The 19,125-nt window shown below is 44.4% G+C and overlaps 1 protein-coding gene across 1 annotated transcript in view; it reads right to left on the reverse strand.

Annotated features, from left to right (window-relative positions):
- Positions 1–18,686, reverse strand: part of lrrtm4l1 (leucine rich repeat transmembrane neuronal 4 like 1) — a 148,532-nt gene extending 129,846 nt beyond the window's left edge. The window contains exon 1 of the mRNA XM_061980860.2: positions 18,561–18,686. Coding sequence (XP_061836844.1) covers positions 18,561–18,564 — 4 coding nt within the window. The 5' untranslated portion in view covers positions 18,565–18,686. The remainder of the gene's footprint in view (positions 1–18,560) is intronic.
- Between the last annotated feature and the right edge of the window lie 439 nt (positions 18,687–19,125).

Below are 19,125 nucleotides of genomic sequence, written 5' to 3' on the forward strand. Positions count from 1 at the left end.
GAAGTTTCTCAGTTGGAACATGAAATATCTTGTCTTTGCAGTCTATTCAATTGAATAAAAGTCGAAAAGGATTTGCAAATCATCGTATTCTGTTTTTATTTGGGAATTACACAACGTGCCAACTTCACTGCTTTTGGGTTTTGTACATCTTGAACCGTATCCAAAAACGAGACAATCTATCATCTGAATCACAATTTATAAACATCTGTTTTATTCACGAGAACTTAGATTATTTGTTTGATTACAGATTAAGCAAAATATGTGAAAAAATGTGTTTGCATTTCCTATAAAAACGTATATTGAATAACCTCTGCTTCTTCCTACTCCTTTTCAGACATGTAGTAAGTAACTGTAAATGTATGATGAACCACATTTTAAAAGGGAGAGCATTATCACAATTTCAGAAGGGTTAAAACCATTAAAAATCAGTTCCCAGTGGCTTATTATATTTTTCGAAGTTTTTTTCAAAATTTTACCCATCACGCAATATCCCTAAAAAAAGCTTCAAAGTGCCTGATTTTAACCACCAGTCCATTTTCCTGTGACGTCACATAGTGAAGCCAACACAAACAAACATGGCGGAAAGAACAGCAAGCTATAGCGACATTAGCTCGGATTCAGACTCGGATTTCAGCGGCTTAAGCGATTCAACAGATTAGGCATGTATTGAAACGGATGGTTGTAGTGTGGAGGCAGGTAGCGAAAACGAAATTGAAGAAGAAACTGAAGCTATTGAGCCATATCGCTTTGAACCGTATGCAAGCGAAACCGAGGAAAACGACACGACAGCCAGCGACACGGGAGAAAGCGAGGACAAATTCGGCGATCGCCTTCTAACCAACGATTGGTATGTGTTTGTTTGGCATTAAAGGAAACTAACAACTATGAACTAGGTTTACAGCATATGAAATACATTTGGCAACAACATGCACTTTGAGAGTCCAAACAGCCCAGTTTTCATCAATTAATATATTCTGTAGACATACCCTCATCCGCGCTCTTTTCCTGAAAGCTGATCTGTCCAGTTTTGGAGTTGATGTCAGCAGGCCAGGGAAGCTAGGGTTGAAAGGGGGTTTAGCTCGCTCGTCTGCGGGAACAAACTGCCGCCATTGCTTGCCGTGCTACCGAGGTCCTTTGTCCCTGAATTGCTCACACACTCCGGCAGATTCAATGGGGGTCTGGCGGCAGATTTCTTTGACTTTATCGTTGGAAATGCATCTGCTTTGAGTGTCGCAGGATATCCACACATTCTTGCCATCTCTGTCGTAGCATAGCTTTCGTCGGTAAAGTGTGCGGAACAAACGTCCAATTTCTTGCCACTTTGGCATCTTTGGGCCACTGGTGCAACTTGAATCCGTCCCTGTTCGTGTTGTTACACCCTCCGACAACACACCGACGAGGCATGATGTCTCCAAGGTACGGAAAACAGTCGAAAAAAACGGAAAATAACACAGCTGATTTGACTCGGTGTTTGAGAAAATGGCGGATTGCTTCACGATGTGACGCCACGTTGTGACGTCATCGCTCCGAGAGCGAATATTAGAAAGGCGTTTAATTCGCCAAAATTCACCCATTTAGAGTTCGGAAATCGGTTAAAAATATATAAGGTCTTTTTTCTGGAACATCAAGGTATATATTGACGCTGGTGATAATGTTCCCCTTTAACTGTATGAGGGCTGAAGCTGTCCATTTTTTGGAGGGAGTTAAGTCATCTATTGATTAGTTTGCACGGTAAATAGAGTATTTGGATAAAACACATTTAAGAGCCTGAATGCGTATTTTAGATCAAATCGTTTCAATACACAGTTTTTTTCTGCTTAATTATTTTTTTCTGATGAATGCAACACTATACAATTCTAAGGGTTTTCTTCTCATTGAATTAATTAATTAATTAATGCAGCTCAAACTGGTTGCATGTTCAATAAAAATAATACCGTAACATTATTAGATCACAATGAATGTGTCAATGACTTACTGTACAGTGGTGTGGAAATGAACTCTTACCCTCCACTAGTGAATCATTGCAGTCAAACTTGGTCTTCTCCTGGCTGCCAAAACCATTTGAAAAGTTCATGGATCTGAATTTTGCCCCTCTGAGAGATGTTGATTGACCTTTTTCTCTCCCGTGTATGGTCGATGTGTTTGTCTCTGGTTTAATTACCTTTCACCAAGGAGGTTGTGGCTTTATTCGTGTGGGTTTGTCCATCTATTTGTTTGTTTCTTTGCAACAAAAGGTCTTTTACCGAGGTTCGCAACACCCATACTTGCTAACCTTGAGACCTCCGATTTCGGGGGGGGGGGGGGGGGGCGTGGTCGGGGGCGTGGCTAAAAGGGGAGGAGTATATTTACAGCTAGAATTCACCAAGTCAAGTATTTCATATATATATATATATATTAGAGATGCGCGGTTTGCGGACACAACCGCCCGATCCGCGGATTATCCGCGGATCGGGCGGTTGAAATTAAAAAAATTTAGATTTTATCCGCGGGTCGGGTCGGGCGGTTGAAATAAAAAAAAATTTGATTTTAAATAGATTCAGGCGGGTGGCAGTTAAACCAATTCGGAAATATATATACATAGTTAAATGTTGATACCCACATACGAAAAACGAGCAGGCACCTGCAGCATATGCCACAACAGAAGAAAAAAAAAAAAGAGATGGACACTTTTACGGAGCGGAGAAGGGACGCCTCGCCGGGGTCCAGGACCGAGGCCCCTTCCCCCGAGAGGGCCCCACCGGGAGCCGTAGCTGAGGCGATCCGCGAGAAGGGCCCGACGCACGTCCAGGGTCACCGCCGCGCCCACCGCACCGACACCCCGCCTCGTCCGCCTTCGCCGCGGCCGGCGTCACGCGCAGCAGGTAAGCAGCTTACCTGCCCGCCACCCCCGTGGCCGGGGGCTCGTAACAGGGGTCACTCCGCGCGCTCCGCCCGCGCAGCTTACCTGCCCGCCACCCCTGTTGCCGGGGGCGCGTAACAGGGGTCACTCCGCGCGCAGTGCGCTCACGAAAGGGGTGGTGCTCACCCTGGTTGATATAGACAGCAGGACGGTGGCCATGGAAGTCGGAACCCGCTAAGGAGTGTGTAACAACCCACCTGCCGAATCAACTAGCCCTGAAAATGGATGGCGCTGGAGCGTCGGGCCCATACCTGGCCGTCGCCGGCAGCGAGACGCGCTTGGAGGTGCGCTCAGCGCGGCTCCCATATGATTGCACACTGGTGTGCGTCTGGGCCGTGACAGCGTGGCACGCGAATGTCTGTGCTGCATTGGATCAGTTTCCTTTCTTTAACAGGCAAAAGCTTTATAACCTCACTAATGCCTTGCATCGTCTATATTAGATATATAACAACGGGCGGGTGCGGGCGGGTGCGGTTCTGATTAAATGTTAGTTCGGGTGGATGGCGTATGGTTGACGACTTTCTGATGCGGTTGCGGATGAAATAATTGCCTATCCGCGCATCTCTAATATATATATATATATATATATATATATATATATATATATATATATATATATATATATATATATATATATATATATCCATCCATCCATCCATCTTCTTCCGCTTATCCGAGGTCGGGTCGCGGGGGCAGCAGCCTAAGCAGGGAAGCCCAGACTTCCCTCTCCCCAGCCACTTCGTCCAGCTCCTCCCGGGGGATCCCGAGGCGTTCCCAGGCCAGCCGGGAGACATAGTCTTCCCAACGTGTCCTGGGTCTTCCTCGTGGCCTCCTACCGGTCGGACGTGCCCTAAACAACTCCCTAGGGAGGCGCTCGGGTGGCATCCTGACTAGATGCCCGAACCACCTCATCTGGCTCCTCTCGATGTGGAGGAGCAGCGGCTTTACTTTGAGCTCTCCCCGGATGACAGAGCTTCTCACCCTTTCTCTAAGGGAGAGCCCCGCCACCCGGCGGAGGAAACTCATTTCGGCCGCTTGTACCCGTGATCTTGTCCTTTCGGTCATAACCCAAAGCTCATGACCATAGGTGAGGATGGGAACGTAGATCGACCGGTAAATTGAGAGCTTTGCCTTCCGGCTCAGCTCCTTCTTCACCACAACGGATCGATACAGCGTCCGCATTACTGAAGACGCCGCACCGATCCGCCTGTCGATCTCACGATCCACTCATCCCTCACTCGTGAACAAGACTCCGAGGTACTTGAACTCCTCCACTTGGGGCAAGATCTCCTCCCCAACCCGGAGATGGCACTCCACCCTTTTCCGGGCGAGAACCATGGACTCGGACTTGGAGGTGCTGATCCTCATCCCAGTCACTTCACACTCAGCTGCGAACCGATCCAGTGAGAGCTGAAGATCCTGGCCAGATGAAGCCATCAGGACCACATCATCTGCAAAAAGCAGAGACCTAATCCTGCAGCCACCAAACCAGATCCCCTCAACGCCTTGACTGCACCTAGAAATTCTGTCCATAAAAGTTATGAACAGAATGGGTGACAAAGGGCAGCCTTGGCGGAGTCCAACCCTCACTGGAAACGTGTCCGACTTACTACCGGCAATGCGGACCAAGCTCTGGCACTGATCATACAGGGAGTGGACTGCCACAATCAGACAGTCCGATACCCCATACTCTATGAGCACTCCCCACAGGACTTCCCGAGGGACACGGTCGAATGCCTTCTCCAAGTCCACAAAGCACATGTAGACTGGTTGGGCAAACTCCCATGCACCCTCAAGGACCCTGCCCAGAGTATAGAGCTGGTCCACAGTTCCACGACCAGGACGAAAACCACACTGTTCCTCCTGAATCCGAGGTTTCGACTATCCGGCGTAGCCTCCTCTCCAGTACACCTGAATAGACCTTACCGGGAAGGCTGATAATAATCCTACGACTCCTTTAATGCACCCTATAGTCGGGTGCGCCTTATATATGAAAAAAGATCGAAAATAGACCATTCATCGGCAGTCGGAAAATACCGTATTATGCAAATCGCCAGCAAGATTTTAGAGGAAATAATTACATAAGAAGAACTGGTTAATTAATGTCGTTAATCTGGACACTTTGGGTCCTTTAAGTGTGTGAATTTGGACTTTTTCTTATTAAAAGTACACATTTACCTCCTGGGGTCACACACAGCCATGCGGTTAAAAGTTAATCATGGGAAAGGCTTTGCTCAAAGGAAATAATCTCCAAAATGCATTAATACATGTTGGTGTTCCTAATTGTAAAAAAAAATTAATAATAAAAAGCTTAGCGGTGTGCAGTAATTTGTTGCATTAATATGTGTGTGGGCGGGATGGAAGCCCCACAGCCTTTGTCATGTGCACTCATAACATTTGTATGGGCTTCTTTTGCTACAATCGTCAAAGAGGGATTCATTTAACAATATGTGTATTATTGTGGTTGTATTTTGCTTCTTTTCATGTGACCAAAGAGCCTCACCAATATTAGAAACACCGCCCAGGATTATGCTGTGCAAACACGATATAGTAATTATATTGTTGACGAAATACCACGTACGCATTATTATCTTTTTGCTGGAGCTAAGATTGGGAGGGACGGGGAGCAAAACTGGGTTCAGATGTACCAAGGAGTGGTAAAAGAACGCATTTGACTTGGTAGTGCAGCAGTCCAGACAGAGACGCGGAGTCAACACGTATTAGTCATCAGATCCACCAGCGCGGCATTCGTCACAACAACACAAAGTTCCTCACAATGCACCGAATCAAGGTTAAGGCATACTTGAAAATGAGAAATGTCACAATACAACACAAGTGTGACTTTTTTGTGAGATGACTGCTGATGGTTTGCAGGCTCACAGCAGCTGTAAAGACACCTGAAAGACCGACAGCACAACGTCTGGCCTTCACGATAAGAGCACTGAATGGTAAAGTGTGGAGGGAGGTGTGGCCGGCGCCGCCTGCAGGAGCAAAGGTCACCGCCTCTGTCTATAGTGCTGAGGGCAGAGCACCATCGGACGGGGGGCGTGGCAAGTGCCGACGGCGAGACACAGCTGAACAGGTGATTAGATCTCCTAGGGCAGGGGTCAGCAACCTTTACCAGTCAAAGAGCCATTTTGACCAGTTTCACAAATTAAAGAAAACAATGGGAGCCGCAAAAATCTTTTGAAATTTAAAATGAAATAACACTGCATACAAAGTTTTTTTTTTTGCTTTGTGCTATGTATAAACTAAGGGTCTCAGACACGCGGCCCACACCTTAATATCAATCAATCAATCAATCAGCCCTAAATCACAAGTGTCTCAAAGGGCTGCACAAGCCACAACGGCATCCTCGGTACAAAGCCCACATAAGGGCAAGGAAAAACTCACCCCAGTGGGACGTCGATGTGAATGACTATGAGAAACCTTGGAGAGGACCGCATATGTGGGTAACCCCCCCCCCCCCCCCCCTCTAGGGAGACCGAATGCAATGGATGTCGAATGGGTCTAACATAATATTGTGAGAGAACAGTCCATAGTGGATCCAGCTTAACAGTAAGAGTCCAGTCCACAGTCCAGTCCACAGTGGGGTCAGCAGGAAACCATCCCGAGCGGAGACGGGTCAGCAGCGCAGAGATGTTCCCAACCGATACACAGGCGAGCGGTCCACTCCAATTGAATGTTAGTGCGGACCGCGGGTTTTATACAAATTGCGCTAGACAGAGTCATACTTGTCAACCCTCCCGATTTTTCCGGCAGACTATGAATTTCAGGGCAACTATTATCTCGAACGTGCCGTGATAGTAGAACATTTAGCGCCTAATACAACCAGCGTGCCAGCCCAGCCACATGTTGTACGGGGCTTCTGCTTGCTCACGAAAATGACAGCAAGGCATACTTGGTCAACAACCACACAGGTTACACTGACGGTGGCGGTAAAACAAAAACTTTAACACTCTTACTAATAATGCGCCATACTGTGAACCAAAACCAAACAAGAATGACAAACACATTTCGGGAGAACATCTGCACCTTATGGCAGGTGAGGCGGGGCCTCACCTGCCATCATGGAAAGAAAAAAAATGTAAAAAGAAAAAAGAAAAATTAAATTGTTATATGTATTCAGTGATTATACTATAAAGTTATTTTCCATTTAACTTCACCAGTTTTAGATTATTTTTATTCAAAATCGCTGAATTCTCACATTTGCCGTTCAAATACTGAGAAGAGACGGTGCGGTGAACAGCAGCCAGTTGAGGCACGTCACTCAGTGTCTCAACATGGATTGCGCAATGACTCGGCTAACTGCTGGCCTGCTGTGCAGTGAGACTGTATTGCTATATGAATTATATTATACATTTCCATAGTTTAGTTAGCTGAGGTATATAATGTACAGTGTATTTTGTCAACAACTGTATGTGTGTAAAGTATTTCTTGTGCTGAGCGATCATAAAACGGCTGCAAAAGACGCATTGGCTGAGGCTCGCCTCCTGCACCCCCGCCGTAGAATTGTTGTATCAACTAAAGCCCACACTTAAACTTTCCACGTGCAAGATTGAATCTATTTTAAAAAATTATTTCATAAGAAGCCAAAAAGTGCAAAAACAATAATGTTGGTGTTGGAGGAGTTGTGAATGACTGCAGGGACACAACATTAGATACACCTGCAGACTGCAGGTGTATCTAATTCACAACTCCTCCAACACAAACATTATTGTTTTTGCACTTTTTGGCTTCTTAATAAATAACTTTTGTAACCTATTTTCATGGGCTTTCCTCTTTGTGATGTTAAGTTCCTGTTATGCGCTGTTATACAGTATATGCCTTGAGCTCTTATTTTGAAGGCGCTAAGAGCGGAAGTGATGTCACGTTGCGGAGGTTTTTGAAAGAAGGTAAATAAAGTGGTCCTCGTGTAAACTGGAGCCTCCGTGTTTGTTATTTTGTAGTTTCATACAGTATAGGCGACATTTATAAACCCTCGGTTACACTTTTTTAAATAGATTCAATCTTGCACGTGGAAAGTTTAAGTGAGGGCTTTAGTTGCGGCGCATGGACTTAATTTCTAAGTAAAGGTAAGACCATAATAAAAAAAAAATTATTAAATGTGCTTTTTTGTGTGCTACAGTTTGTATGTGTAAAGTTAAAGTTAAGTTAAAGTACCAATGATTGTCACACACACACTAGGTGTAATGAAATTTGTCCTCTGCATTTGACCCATCCCCTTGATCACCCCCTGGGAGGTGAGGGGAGCAGTGGGCAGCAGCGGCGCCGCGCCCGGGAATAATTTTTAGTGATTTAACCCCCAATTCCAAGCCTTGATGCTGAGTGCCAAGCAGGGAAGAATGCTGGTATGAGCTTTTAAACATAACCCGTTAACTGCTGCCAATCAAATGGTGAATAAGATACTCTTTAGGGTTCATATGTTTGTAAATCTGACTGTGATGAAGTCAGTGCCTCACCAGCCACCCCCTAAGAGTAGCATTGAGCTTAGAAAGTTGTTGTGGGGGGCGTGGCCTGCGGACCTGCAGCGAAGCGGGTTGTGCCATGGACCGGCTTCGAGATTAGTGACAGGTGCGTAGGTGGCACACCTGGGCCGGCTTATCTAATCACCGGTCGCTCTGTTAAAAAGCAGCAGCCGGGAAGGAGAGGGGTTGGTTGGGTTGGAGCACGAGCGAGAACTGGCAAGAACTATGACTGAAAAGCATAAAAACAGACATCAATCTTTGTTCAAAACCATGAACAAAGCTGTCATGTCCGTAATTGGTGGTCTTCCACAGTTCTGTTTAATTCAATCACTCGATTAATGGATTACTAAAATAACCGAATGCCCATGCAAGAGGATGTCCTTTTCTCGGGTGTTGTTTATGTGGAACTGAATAAAAAAAATGGAGACGGAGAGAGGGTTTTGTGTAAAGTAGACAAGTGCGTCGCTGATTTGAAAGTTATTCATCCGAGGCAATTGTGTATCATTTTGTCATCAGTGACATTTTGACAGGGGGTCGTTAGGTTTTGATAGCGAGAGTTTCAATCTAAATGTAAATGGTTTATGGTTTATTTCCCGGGGTTTTTTTTGCTTGTGTGTACGGTTTGGACACCACCAGCCGAGTTGTGCCAAACGTGTTCAAGCGACCTCCTCTCTGAGCTGCCACCTTACCGTGGTAGAGGAGTTTGCGTGTCCCAATGATCCTAGGAGCTATGTTGTCCGGGGGCTTTATGCCCCCTGGTAGGGTCTCCCAAGACAAACTGGTCCTAGGTGAGGGATCAGACAAAGAGCAGCTCGAAGACCTCCATGACGAATACAAATAAAGGACCCAGATTTCCCTCGCCCGGACGCGGGTCACCGGGGCCCCCCTCTGGAGCCAGGCCCGGAGGCGGGGCACGATGGCGAGCGCCTGGTGGCCGGGCCTGTCCCCATGGGGCCCGGCCGGGCACAGCCCGAAGAGGCAACGTGGGTCCCCCCTCCAATGGGCTCACCACCCATAGCAGGGGCCATAGAGGTCGGGTGCAGTGTGAGCTGGGCGGAAGCCGAGGGCAGGGCACTTGGCGGTCCGATCCTCGGCTACAGAAGCTAGCTCTTGGGACGTGGAACGTCACCTCGCTGGGGGGGAAGGAGCTTGAGCTAGTGCGCGAGGTCGAGAAATTCCGGCTAGATATAGTCGGATATAGTCGGACTCGACTCGACTTCGACGCACAGCAAGGGCTCTGGAACCAGTTCTCTCGAGAGGGGCTGGACTCTCTTCCACTCTGGCGTTGCCGGCAATGAGAGGCGACAGGCTGGGGTGGCAATTCTTGTTTCCCCCCGGCTCAGAGCCTGCACGTTGGAGTTCAACCCAGTGGACGAGAGGGTAGCTTCCCTCCGACTTCGGGTGGGGGGACGGGTCCTGACTGTGGTTTGCGCTTACGCGCCAAACGGCAGTTCAGAGTACCCACCCTTTTTGGATTCGCTCGAGGGAGTACTTGAGAGTGCTCCCCCGGGTGATTCCCTCGTTCTACTGGGGGACTTCAATGCTCATGTTGGCAGCGACAGTGAAACCTGGAGAGGCGTGATTGGGAAGAATGGCCGCCCGGATCTGAACCCGAGTGGTGTTTTGTTATTGGACTTTTGTGCCCGTCACATATTGTCCATAATGAACACCATGTTCAAACATAAGGGTGTCCATATGTGCACTTGGCACCAGGACACCCTAGGCCGCAGTTCCATGATCGACTTTGTAGTTGTGTCATCGGATTTGCGGCCTCATGTTTTGGACACTCGGGTGAAGAGAGGGGCGGAGCTTTCAACCGATCACCACCTGGTGGTGAGTTGGCTGCGATGGTGGGGGAGGATGCCGGACAGACCTGGCAGGCCCAAACGCATTGTGAGGGTTTGCTGGGAACGTCTGGCAGAGTCTCCTGTCAGAGAGAGTTTCAACTCCCACCTCCGGAAGAACTTTGAACATGTCACGAGGGAGGTGCTGGACATTGAGTCCGAGTGGACCATGTTCCGCGCCTCTATTGTCGAGGCAGCTGATTGGAGCTGTGGCCGCAAGGTAGTTGGTGCCTGTCGTGGTGGTAATCCCAGAACCCGTTGGTGGACACCGGCGGTGAGGGATGCCGTCAAGCTGAAGAAGGAGTCCTATCGTGTTCTTTTGGCTCATAGGACTCCTGAGGCAGCGGACAGGTACTGACAGGCCAAGCGGTGTGCGGCTTCAGCGGTTGCGGAGGCAAAAACTCGGACATGGGAGGAGTTCGGGGAAGCCATGGAAAACGACTTCCGGGCGGCTTCGAAGCGATTCTGGACCACCATCCGCCGCCTCAGGAAGAGGAAGCAGTGCACTGTCAACACCGTGTATGGTGAGGATGGTGTTCTGCTGACCTCGACTGCGGATGTTGTGGATCGGTGGAGAGAATACTTCGAAGACCTCCTCAATCCCACCAACACGTCTTCCTATGAGGAAGCAGAGCCTGGGGAATCTGTGGTGGGCTCTTCTATTTCTGGGGCTGAGGTGGCTGAGGTAGTTAAAAAGCTCCTCGGTGGCAGGGCCCCGGGGGTGGATGAGATCCGCCCGGAGTTCCTTAAGGCTCTGGATGCTGTGGCACACATGCATGCGTACAACATGATGCGTCACACATGCATGCGTACAACACGATGCGTCACACATGCATGCGTACAACATGATGCGTCACACATGCATGCATACAACATGATGCGTCACACATACATGCGTACAACACGATGCATCACAATGTCCAGTTCCTCTGTTCGACATGTTGGAAAAGGAGTAGGAAGAAGCAGAGCTTATTCAATCCTACCCCTTTTCCTTCACATAGCAGTTGCTAAAACTTTTGCTCACTTCCTGTTCTCAATGTATTCACAATATACTCCATAAGAAATAACATTGAAAATAAATAAATAATAATTAGTGAAGTAAGTTATAATTCATATGGTGGGATAAATAAGATAATCTAGAAAATTGATAAATTCAGAATGTTTATCGTGCTTCTTCTTCTTTGTACTTTGTGAACATTTTTAAGTTTGAGTAGTTTCTCGAAGTGGATTATATCAGTACTGTTGCGTTTGGACCAGTTGTTCCTCCCAGGGAATTCAAGTCGCTGGTCGCTCCCAACCTCTTGACGACACTTAAATCTGAGTAGAAGAACCACCAGAGACAGAATAGGTATTTTGAATATATTTGCAAAGCTTTGTAAATATAAATGAGACCAGTCCAGCATAGAACATTCAATCACGCAGCTAAGAAGGTCTAATCTCCAAAAATGGAAACCTTCTCTTCTATAAAGTCTCTCTCCCTCCCACCCTCGCAGTCTTGTCCCTCCAGCCCAAACACATGCCCATTGTCCTCCGCACCTGGACATAAGAATAGATAAGAAGAAGGAGTATCTCTCTTTCTTACATTCCATATTCAAGGTTAGCACACAGTATTTGCAGACAACCAAAAGACCACAATTGGAAGAAAAACACTAGCTGTTATGTAATATGATTATGAAATAAAAGAAGTAACACTTAAATTCGGATATATGTAAATATCTGCCTCCGACGGTACTTTGTTTGATTTCTTTGCTTAGTCCATTCCATCATTTAATTCCACATACTGATATACTGAAGGTTTTAAGTGTTGTACATGCGTACTAATGTTTTAAATTAATATTTTCTCTAAGATTATAGTTCTCTTCTTTTGTTGAGAATTATTGTTGTACATTTGGGTAGAAGGTTATAGTTGGTTTTGTGTATAATTTTAGCTGTTTGCAAATTCACTATGTCGTGGAATTTCAGTATAGAGATGTCCGATAATGCCTTTTTTGCCCATATCCAATATTCCGATATTGTCCAACTCTTAATTACCGATTCCGATATCAACCGATACCGATATATACAGTCTTGAAATGAACACATTATTATGCCTCATTTTGTTATGATGCCCCGCTGGATGCATTAAACAATGTAACAAGGTTTTCCCAAAATAAATCAACTCAAGTTATGGAAAAAAATGCCAACATGGCACAAAGTGCATTATTTTTTTTTAACATGCCTCAAAACAGCAGCTTGGAATTTGGGACATGCTCTCCCTGAGAGAGCATGAGGAGGTTGAGGTGGGCGGGGTTGGAGGGGGCGGGTTTGAGAGGTGTATATTGTAGCGTCCCGGAAGAGTTAGTGCTACAAGGGGTTCTGGGTATTTGTTCTGTTGTGTTCCAGACCACAGCAAACATTACCTCGCTTGCCAAAGATTGTAGTAAATCTGTTAAAAGAAGACAGCCTGTCGTTTCCTTTAACTTGGACACACACATCTATACCTTTGGCCATTAAAAGCCAGTAATTTCCAGGAGTTATCTCACCTTCTGAGTAGCCTCTGATTTACTAATGGCTTACACTCGCAACTCGAGATGTCGCAGCATAACAACAACAAGAGTGTGTTGTTGCCGGTGCTGTAGCCGTGGCTAACAAGCGAGCTCGCTCGGTGACCGACTAATGACACCGTGTCTATGGTTTGGGATTATTTTAAAGTGTCTCATTGACCCAATAGTTGGTTAAAAATTATACATTTTACTGCTGGTTTGTCCTACTCCTTCCCAACTACTGATCAAAATTATTTTCATTTCATTAAAATATACTCAAAAGCAAGATTTTAGTGACTTTTTTTTTTTTACAAGAATTGTCGAGTACAGTTCATGTACATAAGATGTGTGATTGTAAATAATGTCAATGAGAAATAAAATTTAAAAGCCTTTTACCCAAAAATGTGTTCTGAAAACCCAGAAACTGAGTTAAAATAATACCCTTTCAACCCCAAAAATTGATTGCTCTCCATAAAAATTTCAGATAGTTGTTTGTGTGCCATGTTGTTCCAGACCACAGCAAACATTACCTAGCTTGCCAAAAATTGTAATAAATCTGTTAAAACAATGTTGGGTTATGCCAAACCCAACTATTGGGTTGCCCAAACTTTACCGCTCCTCGACCCAATAGTTGGTTAAAAATTATACATTTTACTGCTGGTTTGTCCTACTCTTTCTCAACTATTGATCAAAATAATCTTTATTCCATTAAAATATACTCAAAAGCAAGATATGAGTGACATTTATTTTACAATAATTGCCGTGTATGGTCATAGTAGTTCTATACAGCATGCTCAAAAATGTCAATGTACATAAGTGATTGTAAATAATGCTAATGAGATTAATCCTTAATAAAATTCCCTTCAAGAAAAATGTAAATTTTTAATTAAAAAAAAATAGCTTTTTACCCAAAAATGCCTTACTCATTGAAAAACAACCCAGAAATGGTTTATTGTTCTGAAAACCCAGAAATGTAGTTAAAATAGTATCTTTATAACCCCAAAAATGGATTTCTCTTCATAAAAAAAGTAAGTAATATTGGCTGCATTTTGTTCTTCCAGACCACAGCAAATATTACCTCGCTTGCCAAAGATTGTAGTAAATCTGTTAAAAGAAGACACCCTGCCGTTTCCTTTAACTTGGACACACACACCAGTCATTTCCAGGAGTTATCTCACCTTCTGAGTAGCCTCTGATTTACTAATGGCTTACACTCGCAACTAGAGATGTCGCAGCATAACAACAACAAGAGTGTGTTGTTGCCGGTGCTGTAGCCGTGGCTAACAAGCGAGCTCGCTCGGTGACCGACTAATGACACCGTGTCTATGGTTTGGGATTATTTTAAAGTGTCTCTGACGGATAAAAAAACTGCCAAAAAGTTGGTTATGCTTCCTTTAATACGAGCAATTTGATCTCCCAACTCTTCAAGAATCATGAGGAGATACACGATGAATATACTCTGGAGCGACTTATGTGTGAAATGATTAACACATTACTGTAAAATAACAAATAATATTATTTATCTCATTCACGTAAGAGACTAGACGTATAAGATTTCATGGGATTTAGCGATTAGGAGTGACAGATTGTTTGATAAACGTATAGCATGTTCTATATGTTATAGTTATTTGAATGATTCTTACCATAATATGTTACGTTAACAAACCAGTTGGTTATTTATGCCTCATATAACGTACACTTATTCAGCCTGTTGTTCACTATTCTTTATTTATTTTAAATTGCCTTTCAAATGTCTATTCTTGGTGTTGGCTTTTATCAAATAAATTTCCCCCAAAAATGCGACTTATACTCCAGTGCGACTTATATATGTTTTTTTCCTTCTTTATTATGCATTTTCGACCGGTGCGACTTATACTCCGGAGCGACTTATACTCCGAAAAATACGGTAATTATAGTCCGCAAATTATGTGTTGTTGTTGAGTGTCGGTGCTGCCTAGAGCTCAGCGGAGTAATCGTGTAATACTCTTTCATATGGTGGCAGCCGGTAGCTAATTGCTTTGTAGATGTCGGAAACAGCGGGAGGCAGTGTGCAGGTAAAAAAAAGGTATCTAATGCTTAAACCAAAAATAAACAAAAGGTGAGTGCCTCTAAGAAAAGGCATTGAAGCTTAGGGAAAGCTATGCAGAACCAAACTAAAACTGAACTGGCTACAAAGTCAACAAAAACAGAATGCTGGACGACAGCAAAGACTTACTGCGTGTGGAGCAGATGGCGTCCACAAAGTACACCCGTGCATGACATGACAATCAACACCAAAATAGGAGCGCAAGACAAGAACTAAAACACCACACACAGGAAAACACAGAAAAACTCAAAATAATAGTAGACCTACTTTGAGACAAGTGCTATAGTGATGCATGGTTGGTTATGGTTATGGTTTGAATTCATATCCGACAATTGCGATAACAACTTTTTACTGTCAAGTGAGTTTAGTTTTTTAACGATTTCTGCCGGTGGTGTGCCTCCCGGATTTTTTCAACGCAAAAAATGTGCCTTGGCTCAAAAAAGGTTGAAAAACACTGGTTTAATGCATCCAGCGGGGCATCACAACAAAATTAGGCAAAATAATGTGTTAATTCCACGACTGAATATATCGGTATCGCTTGATATCGGAATCGGTAATTAAGAGTTGGACAATATCGGATATCGGCAAAAAAAAGCCATTATCGGACATCTCTACTCGCAACTCAAATTATGTGTTGTTGTTGAGTGTCGGTGCTGCCTAGAGCTCAGCGGAGTAATCGTGTAATACTCTTTCATATGGTGGCAGCCGGTAGCTAATTGCTTTGTAGATGTCGGAAACAGCGGGAGGCAGTGTGCAGGTAAAAAAAAGGTATCTAATGCTTAAACCAAAAATAAACAAAAGGTGAGTGCCTCTAAGAAAAGGCATTGAAGCTTAGGGAAAGCTATGCAGAACGAAACTAAAACTGAACTGGCTACAAAGTAAACAAAAACAGAATGCTGGACGACAGCAAAGACTTACAGCGTGTGGAGCAGCAGACGGCGTCCACAAAGTGCATCCGTGCATGACATGACAATCGACACCAAAATAGGAGCGCAAGACAAGAACTAAAACACCGCACACAGGAAAACACAGAAAAACTCAAAATAATAGTAGACCTACTTTGAGACAAGTGCTATAGTGATGCATGCTTGGTTATGGTTATGGTTTGAATTCATATCTGACAATTGCGATAACAACTTTTTACTGTCAACTGAGTTTAGTTTTTTTAACGATTTCTGTCGGTGGTGTGCCTCCCGGATTTTTTCAACGCAAAAAATGTGCCTTGGCTCAAAAAAGGTTGAAAAACACTGGTTTAATGGCAAAATAATGTGTTAATTCCACGACTGTATATATCGGTATCGCTTGATATCGGAATCGGTAATTAAGAGTTGGGCAATATCGGAATATCGAATATCGGCAAAAAAAGCCATTATCGGACATCTCTACTCGCAACTCATAAATTGGGTTGTCAAAATAACATGTATCAATAATAATTAATAATAGCATTTTTTTGTGTGTAGGACATGTTTTGCTTTATTCATTATTGACGTGTTTCTTGCCACTTTATGTTGTATATTTGTATTTATTTATGACATTTCCAGTTCATTTTATCTTGAATCATTATACCTACATATAATAATTTCATTTACTGGGTCTGCGAGTGGAAATCGCTCACCTATCCTGCAAAAAAGTGACATTTCCAATAAGAATGACATAAATTGTGTCACATATACCGACAGTCTGGTGGATTTCTACCCCCAAAAAAGTGCACCATATACCCTAATGCTATATACAGGTAGAAGCCAGTAAATTAGAATATTTTGAAAAACTTGATTTATTTCAGTAATTGCATTCAAAAGGTGTAACTTGTACATTATATTTATTCATTGCACACAGACTGATGCATTCAAATGTTTATTTCATTTAATTTTGATGATTTGAAGTGGCAACAAATGAAAATCCAAAATTCCGTGTGTCACAAAATTAGAATATTACTTAAGGCTAATACAAAAAAGGGATTTTTAGAAATGTTGGCCAACTGAAAAGTATGAAAATGAAAAATATGAGCATGTACAATACTCAATACTTGGTTGGAGCTCCTTTTGCCTCAATTACTGCGTTAATGCGGCGTGGCATGGAGTCGATGAGTTTCTGGCACTGCTCAGGTGTTATGAGAGCCCAGGTTGCTCTGATAGTGGCCTTCAACTCTTCTGCGTTTTTGGGTCTGGCATTCTGCATCTTCCTTTTCACAATACCCCACAGATTTTCTATGGGGCTAAGGTCAGGGGAGTTGGCGGGCCAATTTAGAACAGAAATACCATGGTCCGTAAACCAGGCACGGGTAGATTTTGCGCTGTGTGCAGGCGCCAAGTCCTGTTGGAACTTGAAATCTCCATCTCCATAGAGCAGGTCAGCAGCAGGAAGCATGAAGTGCTCTAAAACTTGCTGGTAGACGGCTGCGTTGACCCTGGATCTCAGGAAACAGAGTGGACCGACACCAGCAGATGACATGGCACCCCAAACCATCACCCAACCATGCAAATTTTGCATTTCCTTTGGAAATCGAGGTCCCAGAGTCTGGAGGAAGACAGGAGAGGCACAGGATCCACGTTGCCTGAAGTCTAGTGTAAAGTTTCCACCATCAGTGATGGTTTGGGGTGCCATGTCATCTGCTGGTGTCGGTCCACTCTGTTTCCTGAGATCCAGGGTCAACGCAGCCGTCTACCAGCAAGTTTTAGAGCACTTCATGCTTCCTGCTGCTGACCTGCTCTATGGAGATGGAGATTTCAAGTTCCAACAGGACTTGGCGCCTGCACACAGCGCAAAATCTACCCGTGCCTGGTTTACGGGCCATGGTATTTCTGTTCTAAATTGGCCCGCCAACTCCCCTGACCTTAGCCCCATAGAAAATCTGTGGGGTATTGTGAAAAGGAAGATGCAGAATGCCAGACCCAAAAACGCAGAAGAGTTGAAGGCCACTATCAGAGCAACCTGGGCTCTCATAACACCTGAGCAGTGCCAGAAACTCATCGACTCCATGCCACGCCGCATTAACGCAGTAATTGAGGCAAAAGGAGCTCCAACCAAGTATTGAGTATTGTACATGCTCATATTTTTCATTTTCATACTTTTCAGTTGGCCAACCTTTCTAAAAAATCCCTTTTTTGTATTAGCCTTAAGTAATATTCTAATTTTGTGACACACGGAATTTTGGATTTTCATTTGTTGCCACTTCAAATCATCAAAATTAAATGAAATAAACATTTGAATGCATCAGTCTGTGTGCAATGAATAAATATAATGTACAAGTTACACCTTTTGAATGCAATTACTGAAATAAATCAAGTTTTTCCAAATATTCTAATTTACTGGCTTTTACCTGTATACTTCTACTATATACCCTGCATACCCTTGGGTTGATTGGAGCTGCAGAAGGCAAAGCAAGTGTGGGTTTGTGTACCTTGTGAGCACTAAAATGGAGGAGGCAGTGTGGGATGAGAAGATTGGAGGAGCTGTCAGGAAAGTGGGGGGGTGCAGAAGTTGGAGGAATGACTCAAATCTGATACATGCTACACAAAAGAGATGTTTCTTTTCTTGTGATTTTAGTCAAAGCTCTACAATTAAGGCTTTGATTGAGGGGGTTCTATTTTTTGCAAGCCTTTGACTTCGTGCAATCAATTGTGCACCCTGTTGCTGCTTGTATATGACATATGTATGTCCATTTTGCGGGTGCACTTATTTATGCGCTGCAAAGGAATGCTTTAAATGTGCTGACCAGGCACTTTTCTGCTCATCACTTACCCATGTTGTATCATCGGTGCGTTCCCTATAGACGCTCTTATTGCAATCCCCACCGCGCGCGTCTCCAATCCAGAACCGTTAGAAGCTCTCAAGCAAGCGGCGACTCACGTCCCTTCATATATTTACAACAACAAAAAAGAAAAAAATGGAAAAAAATGTCCCTTTTTGATTAAAAAAAGCCTTTAAAGTTTGTTCCCGCTGCGCAACTCGTCGCGCGTAATTGAAAAAAACGTGCCATCGTCAACAAGGACCGAGTTGAAAATGTGTCTCCGGCTGGGACGCATGATGGTGGAAGGTGCGTGGAGCTATATAAAAAAAAAAAAAAGTCAAAGTGTGAGAGAGAGAGAGTAGGAGGAGAGGAAAAAAGGAGCGTTGTTGGCGCTGTGGTCTCCTTCCCGGGCAGATGCTCTCTGCAGGCGCGCCAGCAGTGCGCAGGAATCGTCCGGGGCGCGTGACCGGGGCCAAGTCAGACGCGTGTGCGCGCGGAACGCGGGAACGAGTGAGAGAAGAGAAAGTAGGGGGTGGGCAATACTGCCCATGTTGGTATTGAGCCGATACCAAGTGA

Source organism: Nerophis lumbriciformis, linkage group LG20 (assembly GCF_033978685.3).
Source record: "Nerophis lumbriciformis linkage group LG20, RoL_Nlum_v2.1, whole genome shotgun sequence".
In the NCBI taxonomy this organism is placed as follows: Eukaryota; Metazoa; Chordata; class Actinopteri; order Syngnathiformes; family Syngnathidae; genus Nerophis; species Nerophis lumbriciformis.